Source organism: Pelecanus crispus, chromosome 6 (genome assembly GCF_030463565.1).
Source record: "Pelecanus crispus isolate bPelCri1 chromosome 6, bPelCri1.pri, whole genome shotgun sequence".
In the NCBI taxonomy this organism is placed as follows: domain Eukaryota; kingdom Metazoa; phylum Chordata; class Aves; order Pelecaniformes; family Pelecanidae; genus Pelecanus; species Pelecanus crispus.
In genome coordinates, this window is record NC_134648.1 from 43,254,281 (window position 1) to 43,280,697 (window position 26,417).

General features: G+C 37.2%; 1 protein-coding gene across 4 annotated transcripts in view; it reads right to left on the reverse strand.

Annotated features, from left to right (window-relative positions):
- The window catches only part of HECTD1 (HECT domain E3 ubiquitin protein ligase 1), a 68,785-nt gene that overhangs the window by 22,378 nt on the left and 19,990 nt on the right, over window positions 1-26,417 (reverse strand). For 2 of the 4 annotated variants that reach the window (XM_075713123.1, XM_075713122.1), the window contains exons 4-24: window positions 25,446-25,673; window positions 21,740-22,021; window positions 21,195-21,465; window positions 20,793-20,869; window positions 20,605-20,703; window positions 20,150-20,264; window positions 19,347-19,521; window positions 17,782-17,920; window positions 17,408-17,578; window positions 16,109-16,331; window positions 12,626-12,889; window positions 12,434-12,510; window positions 8,410-8,544; window positions 8,034-8,180; window positions 7,567-7,661; window positions 5,913-6,018; window positions 4,787-4,921; window positions 4,562-4,701; window positions 3,709-4,032; window positions 3,080-3,246; window positions 2,730-2,906 (exon numbers count right to left, since the gene is read on the reverse strand). In XM_075713123.1, coding sequence (XP_075569238.1) covers window positions 2,730-2,906; window positions 3,080-3,246; window positions 3,709-4,032; window positions 4,562-4,701; window positions 4,787-4,921; window positions 5,913-6,018; window positions 7,567-7,661; window positions 8,034-8,180; window positions 8,410-8,544; window positions 12,434-12,510; window positions 12,626-12,889; window positions 16,109-16,331; window positions 17,408-17,578; window positions 17,782-17,920; window positions 19,347-19,521; window positions 20,150-20,264; window positions 20,605-20,703; window positions 20,793-20,869; window positions 21,195-21,465; window positions 21,740-22,021; window positions 25,446-25,673 — 3,547 coding nt within the window. Of the gene's footprint in view, window positions 1-2,729; window positions 2,907-3,079; window positions 3,247-3,708; window positions 4,033-4,561; window positions 4,702-4,786; window positions 4,922-5,912; window positions 6,019-7,566; window positions 7,662-8,033; window positions 8,181-8,409; window positions 8,545-12,433; window positions 12,511-12,613; window positions 12,890-16,108; window positions 16,332-17,407; window positions 17,579-17,781; window positions 17,921-19,346; window positions 19,522-20,149; window positions 20,265-20,604; window positions 20,704-20,792; window positions 20,870-21,194; window positions 21,484-21,739; window positions 22,022-25,445; window positions 25,674-26,417 lie in introns of all 4 variants that reach the window. The other 2 variants (XM_075713124.1, XM_075713121.1) reach the window with 1 other exon arrangement.

Below are 26,417 nucleotides of genomic sequence, written 5' to 3' on the forward strand. Positions count from 1 at the left end.
CAGACAGCAGCGTGTCAGACAGTAGCTCCACAAAGTGGGATCAGCTTCTCATAAGGGCTGCATGTCTGAATAAAATCACTAACTAACCCTTAATGCCAATTAAAAAGGAAGTGTTTAAATCTAAATGATTTGGTATTTTAAAATGTTAACATCGAGGCAGCAAGCATGATCAGCCTCTGTCTTCAGGGTCCCAGAATCCAGCCAAAGTAAAATTCCCTTCAGGAAGGAACCTGACCTACCTACTAGGATCTCTCAAAATTTTATTACTAGATTCTCTAATAACAGAAATGTATATTAAAATGTATCATCATAGCTTTCATAATACCTGTCAAGAAATTATAATTCTTACAAGGGCATTCTATAATGTCTGTCTTTGTTGGGTGCTTGTGGATAAGCATATTTACCCAACAGAAGACATTTTATGAAACTGATTAGTTTGGTATTTCTTATTCTTGCCCCATAAAGTGAAAAAAATAATTTAATGATACTCTGCTTTTTAGTTCAATCATTTACACAGACTCAAACATTTCTTATTCATAGGAAAAGTCTTAGCACAATCTTACTTCAAGTAAGATTTCGGGGTTGCAAACAGAATACATTTCATAGAATGAAACTTTATACTGGGACCAAAACAACACTGAAGAGACGCTACTCTTCAATTCCTTTATTAAATGGTTATTCAGAGTACCAGTATTTTTTTAACAGTTAAATGTAACAAATCTGCAATAATGCAAAATTTAGCTTAACTAGGACAGAAATAGGGGCAAAACAATTTATTTTTGCTTGTCTGAGTATGTACCACAATCTCAGAGTCACCTAAAAAATTTCCTTCTAGTATTTCTTATCATATGTTAACTGTAACAAAAGTTGGTGTCACTACTTTAATTGATACACATTTTCTTTAAAAATAAAATCTCTAAAGCTCAGTCATCTTTTGTAACCTCAGACAGAAATTCAAAACAAGATGTCAGGTCCAGATGTTACCACATATTTTTCTTGAATAAAATAGAAGAGAGCTAATCTGAAATAAAATACTCTTTTTTGTACTGCCAGGTGCACTTTTACCTTATAACTATCCAAAAGTCATCACTTTTAGACCAAAACAGAAGATCCCAGGGAATTTTCTATTTAGAAATACCAGTCTGGAGGAAGAGTATTTAAAAATGGATGAAGTCTTCAGATATGATAAATAGACATCTCATCCCCACATGAGCAGTTTTAGATGTTATTCTTGTATGATTTTATGCCATCTTCATGACCTATATCTGAGTAGCTTCATGTCACTAAACCTTTGAAGGGTAAAGTTGTGAAGCAAGTCTGATTTTTTTTTTTCCTTTCTACAGTTTATTTGCCTTTCTTATCAAATAATAAAGAAGTTCCATACTGTAAATAGTATCATTTTTCCCCTTTATGAATATCTGAACAATATTTTTTACAATATTTTGTAAAAGCATAACTAAATAACTGTTCTTGTTTTGTATAGTTCCTTTTCCTAAAATATTAATTACAAATAGTTTTAAAACTGCATAATTTTTTAATACATATTATATACTTGGAGTCTTACTGCTCCATCATTACAGCCCTAAAACAACTCAAGCTTTGTCTAAACTTGTGAATAATGACAAAAAGTTAATGGGATGCTATTTTCAAAATGCTATTTGAAAGACAACTGCGGCAGGAATAAGTCTACTGATACACGTCTCACGTTGTTTGGCATCACCATTTGATAAATGAACCTCAATTTCACCTATGCTTAAATGGGAAAGTTCTACTGGAACATAGGAATGAAAACACTGATGTAGTAAAATACTACTCACCAATAATACCTAAAGTCTTCAAAGTGAGAATGTAGCTATGGATACTGTTGCATCTGATAAGAACAATATACTGATGACGGAAGTATTCCCTACAAGCTATATTGACTGGCTTAAATAAGATTCAAATTTTCAAAACATTTTAAGGCATTCTACTTTGGACATTTCTCCATGTTCAAGAGCTGACAACTCAACAAACTAGATGAAATTTTAAAATCTGTCTACGAATGAGCCTAAGAGTGGCTGAAGATACTTCAGAAACAAAGCAAGTCTCATATACCCCAAAATAGGGGGAGAAGGGGGAAAAAAGTGGAAAGCATGTTCAGCTGACAAGATCACCTCTTCTGGAGCCTCTTCAGTATCTTAGCTTCCTGAGCACTGACTTCCCTGGCTGTTGCAGGTTTTTATTTTGTTCCATAAGTTAATTACTTTTCATGCTTTTAATTTAAAAAAAAAAAACAAACCCACACAAAACAAACTTGATCCCAATGAAGCTAGCAAGGTAGGAAAGGCACAGGATACAACAAAAGTCAAGAAAAATATTGCAAATGCTAAGCTAGAAGAAATGAAGAAGGTAATTATAGATTTTGCAGGCCCAAACTTAATTAATCAGTTAGCATCAATCACATTCATATACTTTTTCTTCTTTGTAACAGATGTCTAAATAACAATTTGGTATTTTAATTAAGCAAAGCTCTACAAAAGTTTCATTTACAGCACGACTTTTTTCATGCATTAAAACAGAATTTCACATATGGACCACAACAGTTGTAGTATGTCGGTTCCTCCTCCCCAAAATATTTAAAGTTTTATCAACATCTTCAAGACACTACAAAGGAAATACTTTAATTCTACCCATTCCACACGAACTAATCATGCTACAGACATTTACAAATTCAGGCAATTCATGCTCACCGTTATGCAATTCTCCCGTAACAGTGCCTTCACCCTGTGGGCTTCCATCCTGATCTCTCCATTTCCAATCAATTCCTCTGATTACACGAGCTCCTGGAACCATGTATTTCAACACCTGAGAACGGACCAGACGTCGCTGCCTTCGCAGATTTGCTTCAGCTTCTTTAGCTGCTTTTCCTACAAGAAATGTAAATTGAAAAGACTTAAAAGCATTGAATGGGCAATAATTTTGAGCTTAAGTTTCTAAGCAAGTTCCACTGCAAAAGTTAACCTGCTTTTTCACACTGATTTTTGTATTGGGTGTTTATTAGCATTTTAAAAGAACAGGATGTACATGTTCTTTTTCTTACCCAGCTGATCTTCACATACTCCATTCACAGTGCCATAAAGTTCAAATCCAGACAGGGAGAGGTAGTGTGTTTGCCCACTGGCATTCTTTCCCATCTGTTTTATTCTAACATGTCTCCAACCTTGTTTCTCATCTTTTGGAGGATCTAAAGGCCATGTTGCTGTAGATCTTTAAATTTATTAGAAAGGGGGCATGGGTGGGGGACCAAAAAAAGAAAAAAAAAAATTAAAAAAAGCAAACCCAAAAAACCTTAGTACCAAAGCAAACAAAACCATAATGCTGATCATGTATGGATAAAATCAGAAAACTGCTAAGAATATAAGATACATAAAACCCATTAACATTAGGGACAAACTCTGGATGAGTGCTAGTGTTACTATTTTCTCAAAAAAAAAAAAAATCAAATGCAAAATTTACAGTGATGAAAAAGCACAAATGCCATTATGTGACCCATACAGAGAACTTATGCATCACTTATTTTCTAGCCCATCCTTGATAACTTAGATCACCTACCATTTCTTTATATAGTTACATTATTAAACCTACAGTACACACTAAATTAGCCTACAGCCAAGTATGTTTTTACATGAGCTCAGTTTTATAAAAAAGTGATAAAACACACTGACATACCCTGGTTCGTTGAGACTACAGTCATCAACGTGAGTATACAAAGTCGTCCAGTTCTGTCCATCCTTAGACACCTGGAAAACCCAATTTCTGAGAGCAGATCGTCCATAACCTCGAGCATGACGTAACGTGTAAGCTGATGGTATAACCCAAAGGCCAAGATCTATGGCAAACCAAGCATTCTTATCATCGTTAGTATGACAATTGAGGGCTGAACTGTCACGGCTTAGGATGTCTTCTAAACGGCCATAAGGCAGATTTCTTCCTTCTGAGGATGTAACCACTACTAACCCATAGGCTGCTGGATTTACCCACTCATATGCAGTTCTATATTAAAAAGAGAAATGCACTGTTCAATTATTACTTACATTAAAAAAACAGCTATCAGTAACATTTGACATTTACTGTAAATTGTATATTACAGATGAATTTATTACAAACCAAAATTATTAATATAATTTTATATAATTACATAACTTTAGAGATGTTCCAAACATCACTTTAGTACAGTGGTTTAAGAAAAGAAGAAAAAAGAAAAAAGAAAAAAGACCCACACAAACACCCACCAAACAAAACCACAGCAAACAAAAACAAAGACGCAAACTTCCCCACCCCTTCATTTCTTAGGTAAGCATAAAAATTCTCAACATAACTTCAGAGATTCATATTTTTCTATTATTTAAGTACAGCAAAAAGAAATGTAATTCTATTGATCAACAGTAAAAGCAAAGATACTTCCCACTCCTAAAAAAAATACAAGATTTAATTTCATTATGAATTCTCTCTCCCCACCCCGCCCCATGGATCACAGTTCATTGTGTCCAACTTCAAAATATTTAGATTTTGAGAAACTCACTTTGCATTTGTCCCAATCCAGTAAATAATTCCATTTTCATCAAAATCATGTTGATGCCTGAACACGAATGTTTGGCCTTCACGTAGTTTTCGCACAAAAACAAATGAAGCCCTATCAAAGTCGTACCATTGCTTTGCTACCTACATATGAATGAGAAGAAATCAAGTATCAGAGATGCAGAATGCAACCATTCCTTGTGAACTCTGTATATGGCATGCTGCTCACCATTTTCAGGAGATACTGTTCTAGAGATTCAACAGTCGCCAACGGCTCCATCTTTAGCATTCTACCAGTTCGATCTATTAAAGATGTCTCCCCTGAGGCACGTTCCAAACGAAACCTCAAGCGCCTTGTTAATATCTGAAAGAGTAGCTAAATATTAATATGGGCTTTTTTGTTTAGGTTTTGTAATTTTAAGAAAAGCAATATATTTCACTACAACAGTTTTAGTGGTGCATCAAGTATTTTTGTTGCACAACTGGAGCAAACTATATTCTAATTTAACACTTTAAAAAGTAATTCCCTAGTACTCCATTTTTTCAATTAACCAAACAGTTCTTTCATTGTTAATGTATAAGTCAATAGCACATTCAAGCTAATATTTTTTCACTTTTCATGCGTCTTCATAGCTTTTATTTCCAAATCTTGTAGACTAGCAACTACAATAATGTAAAAACTGAAAATGATTTTTCAAAGTATTCAATAGCAGCAGTGGTTTTGCAACTTTCTGCAACTATTCTTTTATTTAGCATCAAGACAGCAATATTCACACTTCACTGCCATCTTGCAAAATCCTGAAGTGTGCTTTCAAATAGAAAAAAAGACTCCACACAAGCTGGACAAAAATAAGTAATATTTTTAGCCAAATTGCAGCTTTCCTTTACAAGAAGCTGCTGATCCTACAGGTGTCTTCTATTACCAAATGAGCACACAGCCCTAGAAGGGACCCTTATAACCATTAGAGCCAATCCCTAGTCATCACAAATAAACATGTCTTCTAATTGTCTTCAACAACATACTCATTCAAGTGGTAGGAATACTTACTAGGGGGCATATTGCCATATAAAGAGAACAATACTTGAAGATGAAACAAAGAACACACACATTACCTCTTCAATCAAAATTTCTTTCACTTCACAGTGTAGAAGTGACAGTGGAGCAACACCCAAACATTTAGGTTAAGTGTTAGAGGAAATAAATGCCAAGTTGTTCGTTGTTATTTACCTAATTCTGTCCACCTTCACAAGAATATGCTTCATACAGACTTAACGTGTGTAACTTTTCCTGAAATTCACATACAACATTCAGTTGGGTATCATTCAGTATAATATAGTTATCACTGTACATTTACCTGAAGATTATACGTAGATCCTGGTGTATCATACAAGTGGAGAGGTAGACGTTCAATAGATTCTAACACTGCTATCAGTTTCCGAATTAATGCAACTGCTGGACGACTGTAAAAGTGAACAGTTACTATGTCACCACACAACAAAGAGAAAAAAAAAAATTCTGCAGTATCACAAGCAGTGTTCCCCAGGTCTCTGTTTTGGGGCCAGCCTTGTTTAATAACTTTATCAACGATCTGGATGAGGGGATTGAGTGTGCCCTCAGTAAGTTTGCAGACAACACCAAATTGGGTGGGAGTGTTGATCTGCTCAAGGGTAAGAAGGCCCTGCAGAGGGCTCTGGACAAGCTGGATTGATAGGTTGAGTCCAATTGTATGAGGTTTAACAAGGCCAAGTTGCCAGGTCCTGCACTTCCATCACAACAACCCCATGCAACGCTACAGGCTTGGGGAAGAGCGGCTGGAAAGCTGCCTGGCCAAAAAGGACCTGGGGGTGTTGGTCGACAGCTGGCTGAACATGAGCCAGCAGTGTGCCCAGGTGGCCAAGAAGGCCAACAGCATCCTGGCTTGTGTCAGAAATAGTGTGGCCAGCAGGAGCAGGGAAGCGATTGTCCCCCTGTACTCGGTGCTGGTGAGGCCACACCTGGAATACTGTGTCTGGTTTTGGGCCCCTCAATACAAGAAGGACGTTGAGTTGCTGGAGTGTGTTCAGAGAAGGGCAACAAAGCTGGTGAAGGGTCTGGAGCACAGGCCTTATGAGGAACAGCTGAGGGAACTGGGGTTGTTTAGCCTGGAGAAGAGGAGGCTGAGGGGAGACCTTATCACTCTCTACAACTACCTGAAAGGAGGTTGTAGTGAGGTGGGTGTTGGTCTCTTCTCCCATGTAGTTAGTGATAGGATGAGAGGAAACAGCCTCAAGCTGCGCCAGGGGAGGTTTAGATTGAATATTAGGAAAAATTTCTTTACTGAAAGAGTGGTCAAGCATTGGAACAGGCTGCCCAGAGAGGTGGTGGAGTCACCATCCCTGGAGGCGTTCAAAAAAAGTGTAGATTTGGCTCTTTGGGACCCAGTTTAGTGGGCATGGTGGTGTTGGGTTGATGATTGGACTGATGATCTTAGGGGTCCTTTCCAATCTTAATGATTCCTAGTTTTTACTTTCATTATAAATAATCTAGCCACCAAGCCAGGAAACGTGAAATCGCTACTCTACCCTTAATTGGTTTAGTGGTGGACTTGGTGATGTTAGGTTAACGGTTGGACTGGATGATATTAAAGGTCTTTTCCAACCTAAACGATTCTATGATTCTACAATCTCAGAGAATAGTACCCAGCTGTGGCAAATATCTCAGCATGCTCTTTCTACAGGTATCACCTGTTCTAGTCACATGGTTACAGCACAATAAGAAAAATATTAATCTGCACAGTGATGAACAAAAGTTGTATTGGTCAACAGATATTGACCCTTACAGATAGAAGTAATTCAGTAAAATTTTCAATTGCTTCTTCAGTAGAAGATGCTGTCTTTGAAGACCAGTTTTCTATTCCAGAGAAAGACAAATCAAAATGGAAAGAACAGTTCCTTTGTCTTTAAAGTATTTCAAACAAACCATACTGCTTCACAAATGCAAAGGTTTTTTTGGTTCGGTCTTGTTTTTACCTTTCATCATCTTCATTTTCACTGAATGCTGTTTTGAAAACGTTTATTCTTTCTACCAGTTGACTACAGTCTTGTTTCACATCTAAATCAACATTCTAAGAGGGGATAAAAAAAAAGCACACGTTACTTGTAATACAAAGCGATATATTCATTCTTTATACTGACAACAATATCTGTTAAGTCTCACTGAATTCCCTATTTAAAATCTGTATGTGAAAAGCTAAACAATATCAGCCATTAGAAGTGACCAGTGGTGATTTAAAAGATTTTTAATGGCTTATTCGAACTAAAGTCATCTATTGCGATAGCCTATATTCAACAGGTAGACCACTAACTGGAGCAACCCTGCCCGATTTTCATCAAGATGGGCAAAAGCCACATTTATAATAGATTTTCTAAATTAAGGCACATGCCTACATTTTTTTTAAGAGGGTTTTTCTTCAGAGACTTATGTTCTATGAACTCACATTATTTAAAACTGTAAGCAATGATTGAACTAAGCCACTACTGCACATTTCATATGGAGAAATAGTGTTCTCATCCTTCAATAGTACAATTAAGTTTTCCAGAGCAGTCTTCATTAAATCTCTCCAAGTGTTTTCTCCCTCAATACACTGGAAGACAAAAAGACAATTATGGTGAAACAAGGTAACTGTTTTTCCACTTGCTTCATTTGAAAAATAATGTCCCAGAAAAGTACAAAACTAGGAATTACATACATTAAAAACCCCACATTTCAGACAGACATATTGCGACTTTCCTTTACATCATGACAGACTAGTCTGAACATTATGATGTTATTTCCACTGACATCACACATTATAAATTAAGAGGCACACTTACCTGTCTGTTTGTATGAAGTTCCCATGCAGATTCTAACTGTGTTGCTATGTTCCTCAGTGTTACAACTACTCCACGAGGCATGCTTTCAACAGCTTTAAAATGATCATCATATAAATCTCTTGCCATAGTGCGTACCTACAAATGGATTTTGAGAGAAGTCATACCTTACTGTAATGGGACTATTATTATTCTCCAAGATACTAGAAACTTGTTCATCTTTTTTAAAGTAGTCCATGACAGACATAAGCAAATAGGGAAGAACCAAAACCTATCATACATCATGAAATGCAAATGTTGTGAAAGGACAGAAGTACAGGAGAAGTAAATGGAAATACACAGAACCTTATTGAAACTTAGAGAAACTAAGCTTACCATCATCTATTAAATTACAGTGCAAAGGTAGGAGGAAAGACAGGACTCTCAATCTGCAGATCTGTTTCTTTAGAACTGTATCATGGATCTGGTAATCTTTTTAGAGGTAAGATTAAGGGGGTTTCATATGGTTTCTGAATGCTCTATTCACATTCCTTACACCAATTCACACAAAAAGTCTTTATGTGACCTTACACTAAGAATTACTTTTTCTACAAAGTATGGATCTCACAAGACACAGATTTGATAAAATAAGTTCCTATTAATCAATATTTTGCTTATAAGAAATTTCTCCCAAAATCTTTCCTTTTCATTATCCTCACATGTCCTACAACAATATGTTTCACAAGCTTCGGAGCTACACAGTGCAATCTAAGGTATGAAAGAGCCCTGCCTTCCTTTTATCATTCCACCTGTCCTCATTCACACAGTATTTTAATTTTCAAGTATCACATTTCCTCAGATATAAGTGTCCTTACATGCTGCAGATTTTTGATACAGAACATATCACCTGCACTGTTAGAAACTGCAAGAGAGGTCAAGACTGAAGATTAGCTTGAGCCCTTGGCATCAACTGGCCATAGAACGTACTGTTATTTTGTGGTTTTGTAAAAAGCTTAATACTTGATTTCTTACTTCCGCTTTTCTTCCCGCTCAGTTTGAGAAGAGAAAGAAGAATTTTAGAGAAGTCCAAAATGATGGCATTTACACATTTTGCTTCACTACCACAACTCTAACAATACAGACTGTTCACTTCCATCCCCCTATATGTCACGATATCCAGTCTAAAATTAGTATCTGAATCACAGAATCATAGAATCGTTTAGGTTGGAAAAGACCTTTAATATCATCCAGTCCAACCGTTAACCTAACATCACCAAGTCCACCACTAAACCAATTAAGGGTAGAGTAGCGATTTCACGTTTCCTGGCTTGGTGGCTAGATTATTTATAATGAAAGTAAAAACTAGGAATCATTAAGATTGGAAAGGACCCCTAAGATCATCAGTCCAATCATCAACCCAACACCACCATGCCCACTAAACTGGGTCCCAAAGAGCCAAATCTACACTTTTTTTGAACGCCTCCAGGGATGGTGACTCCACCACCTCTCTGGGCAGCCTGTTCCAATGCTTGACCACTCTTTCAGTAAAGAAATTTTTCCTAATATTCAATCTAAACCTCCCCTGGCGCAGCTTGAGGCTGTTTCCTCTCATCCTATCACTAACTACATGGGAGAAGAGACCAACACCCACCTCACTACAACCTCCTTTCAGGTAGTTGTAGAGAGTGATAAGGTCTCCCCTCAGCCTCCTCTTCTCCAGGCTAAACAACCCCAGTTCCCTCAGCTGTTCCTCATAAGGCCTGTGCTCCAGACCCTTCACCAGCTTTGTTGCCCTTCTCTGAACACACTCCAGCAACTCAACGTCCTTCTTGTATTGAGGGGCCCAAAACCAGACACAGTATTCCAGGTGTGGCCTCACCAGCACCGAGTACAGGGGGACAATCGCTTCCCTGCTCCTGCTGGCCACACTATTTCTGACACAAGCCAGGATGCTGTTGGCCTTCTTGGCCACCTGGGCACACTGCTGGCTCACGTTCAGCCAGCTGTCGACCAACACCCCCAGGTCCTTTTTGGCCAGGCAGCTTTCCAGCCGCTCTTCCCCAAGCCTGTAGCGTTGCATGGGGTTGTTGTGATGGAAGTGCAGGACCTGGCAACTTGGCCTTGTTAAACCTCATACAATTGGACTCAACCTATCAATCCAGCTTGTCCAGAGCCCTCTGCAGGGCCTTCTTACCCTTGAGCAGATCAACACTCCCACCCAATTTGGTGTTGTCTGCAAACTTACTGAGGGCACACTCAATCCCCTCATCCAGATCGTTGATAAAGTTATTAAACAAGGCTGGCCCCAAAACAGAGACCTGGGGAACACCACAAGTGACTGGTTGCCAACTGGGTTTAACTCCATTCACCGCAACTCTCTGGTTTCAGCCTCTGGGTTCAGCCTCCAGCCAGTTTTTTACCCAGCAAAGAGTACACCTGCCTAAGCCATGAGCCGCCAGCTTCCCTTGGAGAATGCTGTGCAAGACGGTGTCAAAGGCTTTACTGAAGTCCAGGTAGATGACATGCACAGCCTTTCCCTCATTCACTAGGCGGGTCACCAGGTCATAGAAGGAGATCAGGTTGGTCAAGCAGGACCTGCCTTTCATGAACCCATGCTGGCTGGGCCCGATCCCCTGGCTGACCTGCACATGCCTGTTGAGTTCACTCAATAGGAACCGCTCCATAATCTTCCCCAGTACTGAGGTCAGACTGGCAGGCCTGTAGTTCCCTGGTTCCTCCTTCTGGCCCTTCTTGTAGATGGGCATCACATTGGCAAGCCTCCAGTCATCTGGGACCTCCGCTCCCCTGTTAACTAGGACTGATGATAGATCATGGAGAGTGGCTTGGCAAGCTCCTCCGCCAGCTCCCTCAGTACTCTCAGGTGGATCCTATCCAGCCCCATAGACTTGTGAGCGTCCAGGTAGCATCCAGTTACTGCTTCCTCTTGGATTATGGGGGCTTCATTCTGCTCTCCATCCCCGTCTTCCAGCTCGGAGGGCTGGATAACCCAGGGATAACTGGTCTGACTGTTAAAGACTGAGGCAAAGAAGGCATTAAGTACCTCGGCCTTTTCCTCATCCTTGGTGGCAATGTTCCCCCCCACATCCAAAAAAGGATGGAGATTCTCCTTGGCTCTCTTTTTGTTGTTAATTCTACAGATGGCACCAGCCTCTGAGCCCCATGTTAATCAGCTGAGCTTTCCTATTCCTTTCAGTATTCTTCCCTGCCACTGACGGGATTGAGGAAAACACTACCTGTGCTCCTGATCCTTCAACCAGTCGTCCCAGTGCCCTGAAGTCCCTTTTGATCGCTTTAGGACTTCTCTCTGCAACCTCATCACTGCCAACCTGCATAACCAACAGCAGGTAATAATCAGAGGGCCGTACCAGACCAGGGAGTTTCCTAGTAATGTCTCTAACCCAGGCCCCAGGGAGGCAGCATACTTCCCTGTGGGATGGGTCTGGATGGCCTATTGGGCCCTCTGTTCCCCACAGGAGGGAATCGCCTATGACAATTACTCTCCTTTTTTTCTTAACAGAAGCAGTCATAATGTGTGGGGCTGACTGACTCACCCTAGGCAACCCCCTGGATGAACCTTCACCTATATCCTCATTTGCCTGGCTCTCAAGTTCCAGAGCCCCGTATCCGTTGTAGTATCTGAATACTGAAGGTAGCGAATAGAAGTAACATATGCCTCTGATACAACTGCAGTGTTGATCATAACATCTTTTCTTTTTGCATAAGAAGAAAAACCTACAGAATTATACAAATATAGGTCAGGAAGATTGGATTTCCTTACATTTTCAGAAGAAAATTTGTTTTCCTCTAGAAGAGCACAGAGTTTACTAAGACTGTTGAATAAAAGGACCTGCAGAAGTGCTTTGTTCTGCATGAAGTTTTCCCCTTCAACTCAGCATAAAATTGTGTCTAGTTGAAATCAAGAGAAGATTTTAATCCTCTAAGAGAAAACTACAGCTCCATAAACATGTTATAAAATAAAACAAACTCAATTAAGTTCTAAGTATAGAATTCACAGATGCCCACCAACCTTTTGCTTTGTCTTCTCCAGTTTAGATTTCAGCTTTCTTCCTCTTTTGCCCGTCCAGCCAGTCACAAATTCTGACCCTGCAACATATTTTTAGAAGAGTCACAGTTTCTCACAGGTGTGAAAAGCAACGAACAGAAAAACTACCTCATACACTTGCTCTTACCTGCATATAACACATACCTACATACTTACCCAAAGAGGTTTCGGCTGTAAACGAATGCTTTGTTCCTCTGTTAGATTCAAACACAAAGCCTGGCAGATCTTCTTTCAGTATTGTAGCTTGCTGACCATCGGAATTGTGAATAGCAATTTCTCCTTCTTTTAAACAGGTGAGTGACCAGTTTCCCACAGTAAGTTTAGTTGGCCCTGGTGCAGATAAAATTGGCTGGCTTGTGGTAGATGGCTTTACTTGGCTTCGAGCTCTTTGCAACTTCTCAAGGAACTCACTCCTACTTTCTATTTAAAAAGAAACAAACATTTTTTTTTTTTCTTCCAACAACTGATTCCACACTATCATATCTCTCAAACAACTTTTTTTTTTTTTCCAAGAGCAAAACAACTGAGTACATTCAATGCAAAATTCAGTTTGAAATTAAGGGTCTTAAAGTATTCTAAATTTCTTCCCAGCATATTGCTGTACTTCAACAGTGATTTATTCCATGATCACACCAAAGTGGACAATGCAACTCTTTCTGAATGGTGCTACTGAGAGATGTATTAATTCATCTTTACAATTATAATAGGAAGATCAAAGAAATCCACAATAAATTATTTTTGCAAGACTAAAAGTTTATCTCATTATGGCCAGCATGAACTATTCTCAAAAGTGAGCTTTTAGACATAAGAAATTAAATTAATCCTCCAACAGGAAAACAGCAACTTCACAGCTCAAAGCAAGTGGAGAAAAGATGTTGAAGCCATATAAAAACCAGAAAAAAATTCACAAAACTTTACAGAGTCTGATAATCAACATGTGCTAAAAGCAAATCTGAGCTTAAATAACAGCTATTTGCTCAGATTACGTGTCACAAAGGCACCCCAAAAAAATTTCTATAAGCTTTACTCATCTCCTTTGTAGAACCTCTACATTCGCCTCAGAGGAAGAAAGCAAGCCACAATTACATTACTTAATACAGTGACATCATGCTAATTCAATTTATAATGCAGATGTTCCTGTTCCTTTTTTAGTAATTCCAAAAATTTTAAGGACCTCTATATCTCCAAGAAAAACATGAAATGAAAAAAAAAGTCTAATGGCACCACATGAGACTTGATTAAAAGCTAGTGTTTATATGTAGATTTCAACCAGGATCATATCCTACTTTTAGGGTATTTAGGTAATCTAGCCTGAAATTATTCCAAACAACTATGTCAGTTTTAATTAAATTATATTTTGATATTGTAGTAATTAAAAGGCTGCACACTACATTTGAAATGTTAATTAGTATAATTCCAGAAAATTTGATGAGTTCATAAAAATTCCTTGTAAAATAAAAATGCAACAACCTCATTAATGTAAACAAAGTTATCAAATATCTTCATCTTTCAGCATACTGATTTGATAAATGCAACTTCTGTAGTCCATGCACTTGTAAAATTGCTGTTTTCCTTTTGCTGCTCCTTTATGCTCTAGGTTTTTTAAAATTTGCCATTTTCATTGTTGTATAATACAAAAATAAATAATTGCTATGCAAAAATAAATATGCACTCGAGGCATAACATTCTTTATTGCTTAAAATTCAGAGCATCCAGAGAGAAGGTTTATAATTTTGAAATTTCATATGCAAAATTAAAATTCTGTTAATGAAACCTCTCCAAATCCTCAATTACATTTTCACAAATTCATTATATAGCACGTCACACTGAAAGTGCAATGATTATACATGGTTGGGAATAATTTCAGATTCCCTTAGACACAATTTTGAGACTTGCTTAAAGTTTCAGAATTACCATTAAATTTCAATTTTTGCATTGAACTTTTATTTTTTCGAAAAATTCAAACAAAACAAGTATTAAGCTAATGTGGAGAGGGGTGAGTACAGACCTTCCAAAAATTGTCATAGTATATCTATTCCCCCTCCCGCCCCAACTTTCATCATGCAATACACGCTAACAAATTCCATTACTCAACCCTCTATATTCTTGCCAGTTGTGAAGTTACTAAACAGTATACTGTGAGGTTAATCAGTAATGATTTAGGACAGCAGAACATATAGTATAGTTCAGGACTTAAAGATACTATTCTGAGTCTATACTGTACTGTAGTAATTTTAGTTAAACTTAACAAATACTAGTTTCTTATCTCTTAAGTAAAAGAGGCTGCTGCACGCACTTAGAGCTAATGGTTAAAGTTCAGGCAAATTACACTGCAACGTCAACACTCTTAGTAGATGTCTATTTGACAAAAAGTTGCAAGAAGCCTCATTTAATCCTAGTCTAGCTCCTTCCCTTCCATAATATCCGTGCTAGGTGTCTTGTTCAAAAACTTGGGATTTATTCCATCTTTTTAAAAAGACAGAATTTAGGAAGATGTGTCTCTTCACATCAATCTAACTTCTTTGGTTTTAAGTTCTCTTCACTCCAAATTCATCTGAGCCATCCCCATTCCACTCATCTTGTACAGAAATAGTAAAGTCTCATCCCCATGCCCGCATCATTTGGAAGGAAGAAAGCAGAATTGGCATCCAGGGGCTATGAGCGTTTAAGAAATTAACCTCATGGATCTTTTTAAATTTGTATGGTATGATAAGCAAGTATCTTAACACACAAATTTTTTACCTTTAAGGTATTAGCCTTGTTAAAAAGAATGCAAAGATACATTTTCTGACCAAAAAAAAACCCCAAACCCAAACCCAAAAAAACAAACCCAACACCAAGCACCACCAAACTAGAAGTGGTTTCCGGCTGTGTTATAATCTAGAAACACACTATATCACATTTTGTCTTCATGCCCCAAAATTGATGGATAAAGTTGTTAGCACTTCCTTTCTATCCTGAATCATAATATGTTCTGTTATTTCACTCAATGGCTTGTTGAAAACATAACAATATTGCAAAGCATTTTATGTCTGCTGGTTCATAAATGCATGAAGTGTTGCAAAAAAGATGAAACAATAGAGGAGGGTTGTTTCTGCATCCAGAACAAGTTGTGTATTCTGTACAGAAAATTGAAGCCACCTGTGCATTGCCAGTGCATAAGGTCTGTTCCCTTATCCTCTCTCCGACAAACAATTAAGACACTGTAATTTGTTTCCCAATCTCAATGAGAAACTTTCCATTACTTTGTCTTCCAAACACATGCAATTTCATTCTGCTAGCTAGAAGCAAACAACAAATCGCCATTTCAACCTGTTTTCCTGGGACGGCCACTACAAAGTGCTTTTAATGACTGGGGTGAAAAAATTAAGTATGCATGGAGAAGAATCAAAACAAAACAAAGTTAATACACTTTTACTGGCAAGATGTTTACTTAACACAATTCACCAAGGAAGTAAAGTTATGGTCACATGCTATCTGATAAAAAAACATCACAATTAACTGACCACCTTCCACCTGTTTACATCCTTTACTATTTAGTAAGCCAATTCCTGCAAAACAAAATAGCGCCAATCAAATTATATAAACAGATGTAACAGTCTCAAAATTTAACTTGGACTTGAATTGTAAAGACACTACCTGAACTATCGGATCCTCCTTCAGGGCTGCCACTGGAATACATTGTGGCCAGTTTTCCATCCAAGATAAATCTGAACCATCCATTACTACCATTGGATAGCTCCAGGGCTGCAGCATCACTCCAAATATACAGGCAGTCCCTTCCCCTAATGATTGACCAGTCTCTCCAGTGATATGGTTTACCCTGTTGCAGTTCTTTAGCATCCTCCTGTGGTTCATCTTCCTGTAATAAAATTGTATTAAAAACAAAAAAACCCAACCCATTACAAAAGCCCAAAACCAACAAAAAACAACACACAAAACACAGACATTTTACAAAGGCTTGAGGGGAAAAAGAATGACTCAAACCAAAAGTATAGGAACTATACTACTTTTGTCTGTAAAATGTATCTTTAAAAGTATTCTTTAACAGAGAATGATAGTTTTAAGAAGTTTCCTTTCAGATACGTATTATCCTACTCAACAGTAACAACAGCCTACTGACTGGGACATCCACCTCTGTTCAAAACTTGTATTGTGAGGAAAGAATCACAAAATGGTTGAGTTTGGAAGGGACCTCTGGAGGCCATCTAGTCCAAACTCCTGCTCAGGCAGGGCCACCTAGAGCCAGTTGCCCAGGACTATGTCCAGATGGCTCTTTAATATCTAAACACTAAAAAAAGCTTAACACTTAAAAAAAAAAAAAAAACAAACCCAAAAAACCCCACACCCAACCCCCAAAAAACGCCCAAACAACCTAAAACCCACACTAAAAAAGCTTAACTATATACTTCAGGCTTAACTATAAACCTTAACTGAATGCATAACAGAAGTGGTCTGTTATCCATTCAGTTCATCTGAGTGCTCAGTAATATGACTGTTGGAAATCGGTAAATAACTTCAATATGCACTTAAGGTTTTCATTATGTAGAAAATAATTTTCTTTTTTATATTTTTAATATATTCCATAACAATGTTTAAAACTTCTACAATTATTTGATGCACATACATTGAAAGAGATGCACTCTGTTCAGAAAGGATTAATTTTGTTTAGCAATCATTTTCAAAACACCAGACAAAAACAAGTGTCAATCAGCTTGACCACAAGTAAATATGAATAGGAAAACTCAGCAGATAATAATGTGCTAACAGAAAATGAAGCTACAGAAAAAAACAACAGAAACAATTAAAACAAGTGGTATACAATAAGCATTAATTTAATAACCTAACTACCTTCCCCAGACATTTTCATAACAGTGAAAAACGTACTAGAAGTGTTGGTTTTACAAGAACAAATAAAACTATCAATTCCGTACTTACTTTCTCAGGTTTAGACTCCTCTTCATTTTCATCATCAGATGACGGCCCCGCCAAAGTTGACACTTTACTAATTACACCAAGCCTAGCCAGCTGGTCTAGAAAAAGATCACCACCTTTATCCACCAAATCCCTTATGATTTGCAAGGCTAGCAAATGGCCATCATCATCATCCTGTAATACATTGGGATGGAAAGGAAATAATAAAGGAGATCTCTTTACTTAAAAATATCTTTACATGCTGAACTTCACACATGGTCACAGATGGATGCTATAAACACTTTAGGGTTAGTTATTATTAAGTAGGTGGAATCAATGAGTCTAACCCCCTTTTTTGCACTGGTTTCATAAAAGGACAACATTTTCTTTCTTCCTACCTCTTGATCAAGAACTGTAGCCGTTATCTCAACCAGTACCGTGGGCAGATTGTGGCCAGCATCAGAGTCACAAACCTCTTTCAGCAGCGCCTCAGAACAAAAATGTATCATTTTTCTAATGAGGGCAAGACTTGCTTTCCTTTAAAAAAAGATCGTAGTGGGGGGGGGGGAAAAAGATTCTTACAAAGATAAAGCAAGCAGTAATCAAAGCAACAGAAATGTTCGAGATAAAACTGGTTTTGCACTACATTTATGCACACTTTCAAAACAACAACAAAATTATAAATGAGTTCCAGTTCTAGTTATTGGAACCAAAATTGCTTATTAAGTCCTAGATTATCTCTAAGAATAATTCACCTACTGATCTTTTTTGATTCTACAGCGCTATAAGCCTAACGTATTTTTCTCTCCTCAGCCCTTCTCTAGGTAAACCTATTTACATTCTGTCTTTATTCACTCTTAGTGATGGCAATTCACTTCTGCACAATTCACCTTTCTCCCAGGTATCCAGCCTTCCGTTTCTGTCACATACTTCCCCTGTTTTGGTGAGAACCCTAGAGTTTTAAAGTCTAAAACTACTATTAGATCATACAGCTTTCCATATTAAGAATTATAATTAATTTGGAAGCCTATCACTTCTGTATGGTTAAAGCAGAATTTTTTATTTGACTGACTTTTAAAAATGTGATTTACCTGATTCATAAAGAAAACTTTAAAATACACAGACCCAACTTTCCACAATCTGCAACAACAGTTAATCATGCACAGATTGTTAACATAGTTTCTTATTTCCTCATTTAAAATAACCTATCATCAGCTCATGTAGAATCTCTCTCCACTAGAGCCCCTTTTTATCTTGTATTTTCACCCCTCAAAGTACCTATAAACACTGGGAACACAAATAAGAGATTAAGCAAATGTTATATTTTCTAGTGTAAAAGGCTGAGAGGTTACGGTCAGAGCAATTTATCACAACCCCTTATTCCTTTTTATGTATTAAATTAGATTACAATCTTTTAATTCTCTCAGTAAGAGCCATCTTCTCCAGTTGATTAACATTTAAGCTGTTAAAGAAGCATTTTAAAACCTTCTAAAACAGCTTTTTCCAGTCTTTCCGATTTTCCAATTAATGTATCTTGATACCACTTTGTTAGTTTTCCTCTTCCAAATCAGTACTTTCATTACAGTGGCTACAAAGAGCTGTAACCAAATACACAGTATACACAGTCTATACAAGGTACTATATGAACATAGTATTCTTTCATCATGCTACTATAATCAAGAGTACACTTCTCCCTCCCGCTTCTAACTAACCATATTTTTTCCAAGACACCACTTCACTAGAAAGGAAAAAATGATACTTAAAATACCAAGTAAAAGTTAGACTTGAAACACTTTTCAAACCACCACTTCTATTCAAACAGAAATATTTTTATGTGTCACTTGCATTACTTAAACTTTTAGCTGCTATAACTTTTACTGAAAAGAATTCCACCTTGGCTTTTTTAACAGAGTGTATTAAGGAATTCAAAACACGCAGAGAAGTTGTCTATCATGTCTATTACCTTATTGAAGGCAACATAGTTTGTTGAAATGTTTGTGCAAACACAGGCAATAATCTTTTCAAGTATATGGGTGCCATTTCCGGATCTCCTTTGGGTTCATTACATTCCTCCTCATCCTTGTTTGCATCTTTCTTTTTCTTCTCATCTCCTTTGTTAACAGGACACATCCAGTCCCCTAGAAAATATTTTTTCCCCAAAATATTCAATGGTAAAAACCAACCAACTAAACAAAAAACCCCTTCAAATAAATGTAAGCTTTTTCTTTATTAACAGCTAAGTACCTGAACAGGAATATGCATTCCTAAAAATATAAAAAAATTTACTTGTGCAAGACTACTTGAAGAAAACTGTGATAACAACTACCACCAAAGATGGCTCATAGGAGCTCAAAGTCCTTAAAGTGAACTAAATACAAACACAACCACCTGTGGCTCCAGCACTACCAAAGCCTCACAAACAGGTGAAGTGCAGTTCCTATGTAGAAAGAAAGGATGCTAGAGAAGCTATCAAGGCTGACAGCCTCTGAACCCACAGCAAAATCCCAGTCTAGTCCCATTCCATAGCTGAAGAGCAGGACCACTGGCACTGCTCGTGCCCAGTCAGCAGTTTCTTCAGTAATTCCCATCCCTTAAGAACATCTAAAACGTTAAGGTTTTTATATGTACTTTGCATGTTAAGGAAGGTTGGTCACAAAATACAACTGTTTTAAATTAATCTCAATAGAGTAAATTTCTAAAATTGAATTACTTAACATATATAAGCATTTCTACTAGCAAGGGTATGGAACTAAAAACTGTACTCACCTGGAGACTGAAGAATAGCTACTACTTCACTGTGCCCCCTTTCACGAGCTTTGTCTAAAGGAGTTTTCCCATCTTCATCTCTCAAATCAGGGTTCGCACCATGTCGTAAGAGAGTCTGAGAACAAATATTTTTAAATATGAAAAAAACTATTAAGATTCCTTCTTCCAAGGCGGTAAACATATTTTTCATAACATCTTTCCTACACTTTTGCCATGCTTGTAAGCAAAGTTAGAACATGACGTGCTTTTTATATCTGTAGAGGAAATATAAAACTACTTTTATTCCTATTACTGCCCTATCATAACAAAAAATGTGTATTTTGATAGACACCGTAAAGAATGTGTAAATATTTGACAATGCACATGTTAAACATATTGCATCGAAGACATTACGTACAGAACAAGGCAAAAAGTCAGTATGTAAGGCTTTCTAACAGTGTCAGTTTAAATCATACCTTTGCTACCTGAGGTCTTCCAAAACACGCTGCATAATGTAACGAGGATGACCTCTGACCTCTGTTAACATCAGCACCCCTTTCACAGAGAAATTCTACCTGTTAAACCAGAAAAAGGAAACTATTTTTTTAATCTCTTTCTTTACATAAATAACCTAAGTTTTTAAGATTGTGTAAAACTAATTTACCATTTCCTGAGTTCCAAAAGCTGAGGCCCAGTTTAAAAGAGTTTGTCCTACATCATCCATAAAATTTACTTCAAAAGCTGAAAGATACAATTAAATAAAATAATTACAGCTCCCAGAATTATAAATTAAACTTCATCAGTGTTCTTCAAATAAATGGTAGGTCTTAAAAAAAAAATTAAGCATCCTCAATAATTCTAGGGAAGCATTTATGCCCTTAACTGCAATTTAAAAAAAAAGTAGCATAGGAATTATTACTAACAAGACCTGTTGTGTATTTAACAAAATAAGTGAACTTGTACATAAAGAATTTTAAGGTACTACCTAAGTATTTGTTATAACACCACAGATTATAAAAAGATACATTATTTATCTCATTCTCTTTTTCAGAGTATTTTTGCTTACCTCCTGTGTCAATAGCATCTATTAGTGCATCAGTGTCCTTACTGCGGATGCAATCTATCAGCTGCCGATGAGAACGTTCCCCAGAACTATCCAGTCTTCGCAATCCCGGGATTCTGCTTGTAGATCCAGCACTGGATTTTGGCAGGGCTTTTCTCCCTTCGAACAGTAGCACCAAAAGAAGATCTACTAACCGCATGGTATCCAGTACACATCTCTCATCACCCTGCAACGCACTTTCTATAGAATCTGGAAGTTCAGATCTTAGGAGATCCTGGAAATAATTAAAAGTCTGAACAATAAAAAATATACAGGGCTTTAGAAAATACTATCAGAACTGGGTTTCATTTCCATATGAAATGTTTCCTTTTTTCCCCTCTTTATAAATAACGATGTGTATTTTTGTGTGTGCATGTATATACATGTAAAAACAATATAAATCTATATATCTATATATAAAATAGCAACACAAATCTTGCATATACTAAAGTACATGAAGGGAAAAACCCTATGAGAACAAAAAGGTGTAGCGTAAAAGGATTTCTTACATGTGTTACTACTGGAGAGCCTCTACACAGGGTTGACAACAGGCTTACAATAGTTGACACCTGATTACTCAATTTAGAATCTGCAGCTGTAGATGGTGCTCCAGTGCTACTCCGTCCAGGTTTGCAAGCTGAAGATGGTCCTAATGCTGTCCCACCAGCAGCTGCCATGCGAGATAACAACTCCTCGGTTAATCCATGCTTAGCTAATGGAGCTGGGTCAACTCCACGCCGTGTGAATCTGTCAGCTAATGAAGCAAAGCATCTCAGAGCTCCATCTGAAACCTAAGAAAGAAGTGCGACACAAAAGATGAAAAATCTGTTACTGAAGATGAGACGATGCTAAGGGGATATTCACAAGAATACAGGGCACACAAGAAGAAGCTGATTTCCCCAGGTTCCCTTCAAAGTCAATGAACAGAGGAGACAGGCTTTTTAAGCCAGAAACTTGGGAGTCGGAACCCAGCAGTGCTCTGAACTGCTCACCAAAGAACTGTATTGTTGCTGGGGTTTTCCCCCGCTTTCTCTCTGTTGATGATATACAGAAATCAAGGAAACTATTTTTCTTTGTCTAAAGTTCAGCATTGCTCACAATGTTCGTCTGCCTAACTAAATGAGCAAAACCCCAAACCAATCTAGAAAAACATGCTTAATCAAATCCCCAAATTAACAGATGTTGGAAGCACATTTTAAAAACAGTTTTTAGTTATAGATTTTGTTCTTACAGGAAACGCAACTATTTATGGTCCCCACTAGCAATTGTCCATTCTGACAATACAGTCTGGAAAAAAAAAAAAAAAAACAAACCAAAAAAACCCACCAAAACCAACCCACAGCTTGGTATTGAAATATGGAGTGCTTAACCTTCTGGTTGTTCTGATGTCAGAAACCATTAAAGCAACCTTTTTTCTTTTTAAAAAAAAAAACCCACCATGAAAATGCACTATGAAGTTTTACTTCCTAACTTTCACACATTTACTGAATTTCAATTTTTCTTCAAAGGACAATGAAGATAATTTAAAAATTTCTTTGCAGTTTTGTCTTCTGTAGTTATAGAATGTAAGATATCCTAATATGTTATAATTTGATATTTATAATAAATATTATGCTAATATTACAATGTTGTATTAATGTGGTGCTTTCTATTAAAAGAAATGCTATCAAACAAGCCATTAGCTGAGGCACCAACTCAGATCTCCCAAAGTATTAAACTGACAGTGAAGTCTGATAGTTAAAAGTTGTATTTAAAGGTCTACATACTTCTCATAAGAAATTTTTCAATTGGACCAAGCCTAAAAATAGGGCAAAGCCGATTCTACCCTTAGATAACCCAGATTGTCCACTGAGCACCTGACCCAGGGACACGCAAGTACTTTTGTGACAATAAAATAAAAACTCCCAAATTTAGGTTTGTCACTAAAGGGGAAAAAAAAAAAAAACCAAAAAAACCCACCTAAAAAACCCAGTTGACACTGTGGAAACAAGGCTTACTGATGATCCTTTTAACAACCCGGCAAAAAATACTGCTAGCCAACTGCCCCAGAAAGGATCCAACTTCCTTTCATGTCAGTGTTGAAAAGAAAGGGAGGCTTTGCTTTTAACATCTCTCTCATCATTTTAGAGACACTAAAAGTGTCTCTATCTTTCAGATCAGGAGGTTTGCATAGGCATATCAAGATAAGCTGCTTCTGGCACATTTGCCTTCGGACATGTACAGTAGCAAACCAGACTGGTGTCAAGAAACAGTAAAACAACCCCACACAAAACAAAAAACCAAGAATACCTACTCTTTACCAAACTCTAAATTACTACAGTTCTTACTCCCTAAAATGTCATCAACTTCTAGCACAGGCCACTTTCAAAATTGTTGTCAGCTGTCATATACCAAGGGCTTAAATACAGTTAGTCATCAACACACAGAACAAGATTATTAGCCAGACTTCATAAAGTTAAAATCTTCAATCTCCATTAAGTTTGCAAGGACTTGAAAAACAAAGTTTCTCCTTGTTAACTCCATGTTAAACTTCTGGCATGGTCCTTGCATGCCAAGCATTCTGATTTATCAGTACTCTTTTGCAAGGGATTTTTTTCTTTAACTTGTAATAGTCACTACTCATGTCCTCTGGCATTTTGCTCCAGTTCTTTGACAGCACGATGAACAAACAATTCTGCGAATCTTTATGCAATCTGCATATACTTTACGGATTTTTACCAGAACAGCTCTGTCAGAAACACACAAGAAAGGTTAAGCTTATTTAACACACTGTATTAGTGGCATCAGTTTACAAAGCAAAAGAGTATTGTGGAAGGTATTTACATTTCTTCTCACAAACTGCAAGTTTAGTAGAAAGGTTAAAAAAAAAAAAAACAACCCAACTTAAGCTGTTCGTGGAGCCACATTCATCTGGTCTGAACTCTTCCCTCAAGCGATGTTGCTAACCGGCAGCCCACATAAAAAGTGACCAAATCCAATAATGTAAAACAATGGGGGCAGGGACAACGACACCAAAACTTTACAAAGGAAGTTACTGGGCAAATCCATACTACACATCAACATTCACTGTAAATCCTGAGGTTTGTTTCACACGAAACACATTCCTCAAGGATACTGGTACAGATTTACTTATCATCATCTGGGTTACTCCAATCTTAAGCACACTTATCTTAAAGCTTAACTGCTAAAAGATTAAGTTAATTTGACCTCTCAGTCAGATCTCCAACAGCCCCAGCAACTGCTTTCTTTCAAACACATTATAAATTGGGAAACAGTTAAAATACTACAGACTTATGGTCTAAATTTCAGAATTAGCTTGCCTGAGATCATCATTGCATTAATAAAGTTACGTAATGTCTAAAAAACATAGTAGCTTGTTCTGAAATGGCTAGTGTGACAGTCCCCTGCCAAATGGGTCTTTCAAAAAGATCTAAAAATATATTAAAAAAAAAAAAACCTTAACTCGCAGGCAAAAAGATTTAGTCTCCCAAATATGATGTGCTTAATAAACCAGACTGGGGAGGTAGGGGTAAATAAAGTCATGAGGACAGAGGTGGGGGTGAAATGGGGACCGAGAACGGCATGGACAAGAGGCCTGGCCAGGGTACAGCAAGAATTTGGCTAAATAGCTATGACAGAGCATTAGTATGACATACACAAAAGGATTCTACTGTTAGGAAGATCAGTCCTCTAGGATTCATTTTCTAGATTTTACAAGGACTACTTCATCTCAAGTTAATAAAACTGCAGTAAAGAAGTGGTGCTGCATCTACAGTAGTACCATTTAAGCTGGCTTCAAAGGTAGTATTTTAAGTGGATGTTTTTATTGGTTCTCTTAGCTTGGCAAAAGAAAAACAAACCAAAATGATTTTTGTCTCTTATTTATGCTCAATTTAATAGTGACTGAGGTGCAGACATACAATTACTTTAGAAAGTATGTCAAAATACACTAAAAAAAGTTACAGGATATTTTTCAATAAAGTTTTCAGAAGTTAAATAAGGTCATACTCACACGACAGTGCTTGGAGTCAAATGCTAAGTGGTATTTTTATCCTCTTGTCATCAGAACTGTAAAGGAAACTATCATAATATCCAACTATAACAACTACTGTGTAAACATATAGTTGTGGAGGCTATACAAAAATACCTAGCCATTCATTTATTAAACATAATGGAAGTTAAATTCACAGCGTATTGAGCCAACTATTACAGTACCTGATGGTCTTCATGTTTTAATAAACTAGACAGTGATTCCACACAGATCTCTAATGAAGAATCCTGAGGCTCCATTTTGCCACAGAGTCTGGATACTACAGCCATAGCTGAATGCAAAGTATCTTTATGAACAAGGTGTCCACTGTCACGAATGAATGTCAGAACACAATTCAATCCTCCAGCTTCAAACACAGCTCCTGACTCACGGGTACAGATTAATTCTAACACCTATGAAAAAATGAAATTTAATTAGAATGAAGTAGACAAAAAGTCAAGTTACTCATTTATATCCATCTACAGAACAGGTTAAGAAAACAAAACAGAACCCCTCTCTTCCTCAACATCCAGAAGAGGCCAAAGCCTTCTGTACTTTAGTACAGTACTCTAGTAGTTACAGTTTTCTTCAAAAATACAGGAGCAAATACAAAAATATCCCCCAATAACATGGCCATAACAGGTGTTCACGAGAGACAGCTAGATAACAGTATCTTTTCCTGGGAGAATTAAGTCTTTGGATAACACAAAACAGAGAGCTCTAAACCTTCCAAGAGTACTGTTACTCCAGTACTTCAGTGATGTACTTCCAAATAGACTAGAACTAGTAAATAGAAAATACATGGATAAAGTCTGATGCCATGGTAATCAAGAAGCCATACTATATGCTATCACATGCCCATGAGTTATGCTTTAAACAAGAGATTTTAATGATCTTGTGAATCTTTCTGAAAACTTCACAAGGGTGCAGAGGAGCTGTGTCTAGTGCTACTGAAGAGACCAAATAATTTTTTTACAGCAGGTAATTTATCTATATCTGGAGCAATTCTTCATTCCCTTTTGTCCTGGTTTCGGCTGGGATAGAGTTAATTTTCTTCCTAGTAGCAGGCATAGTGCTGTGTTTTGGATTTAGGAGGAGAAGAATGTTGATAACACGCTGATGTTTTTAGTTGTTGCTGAGTACTGCTCATGCTAGTC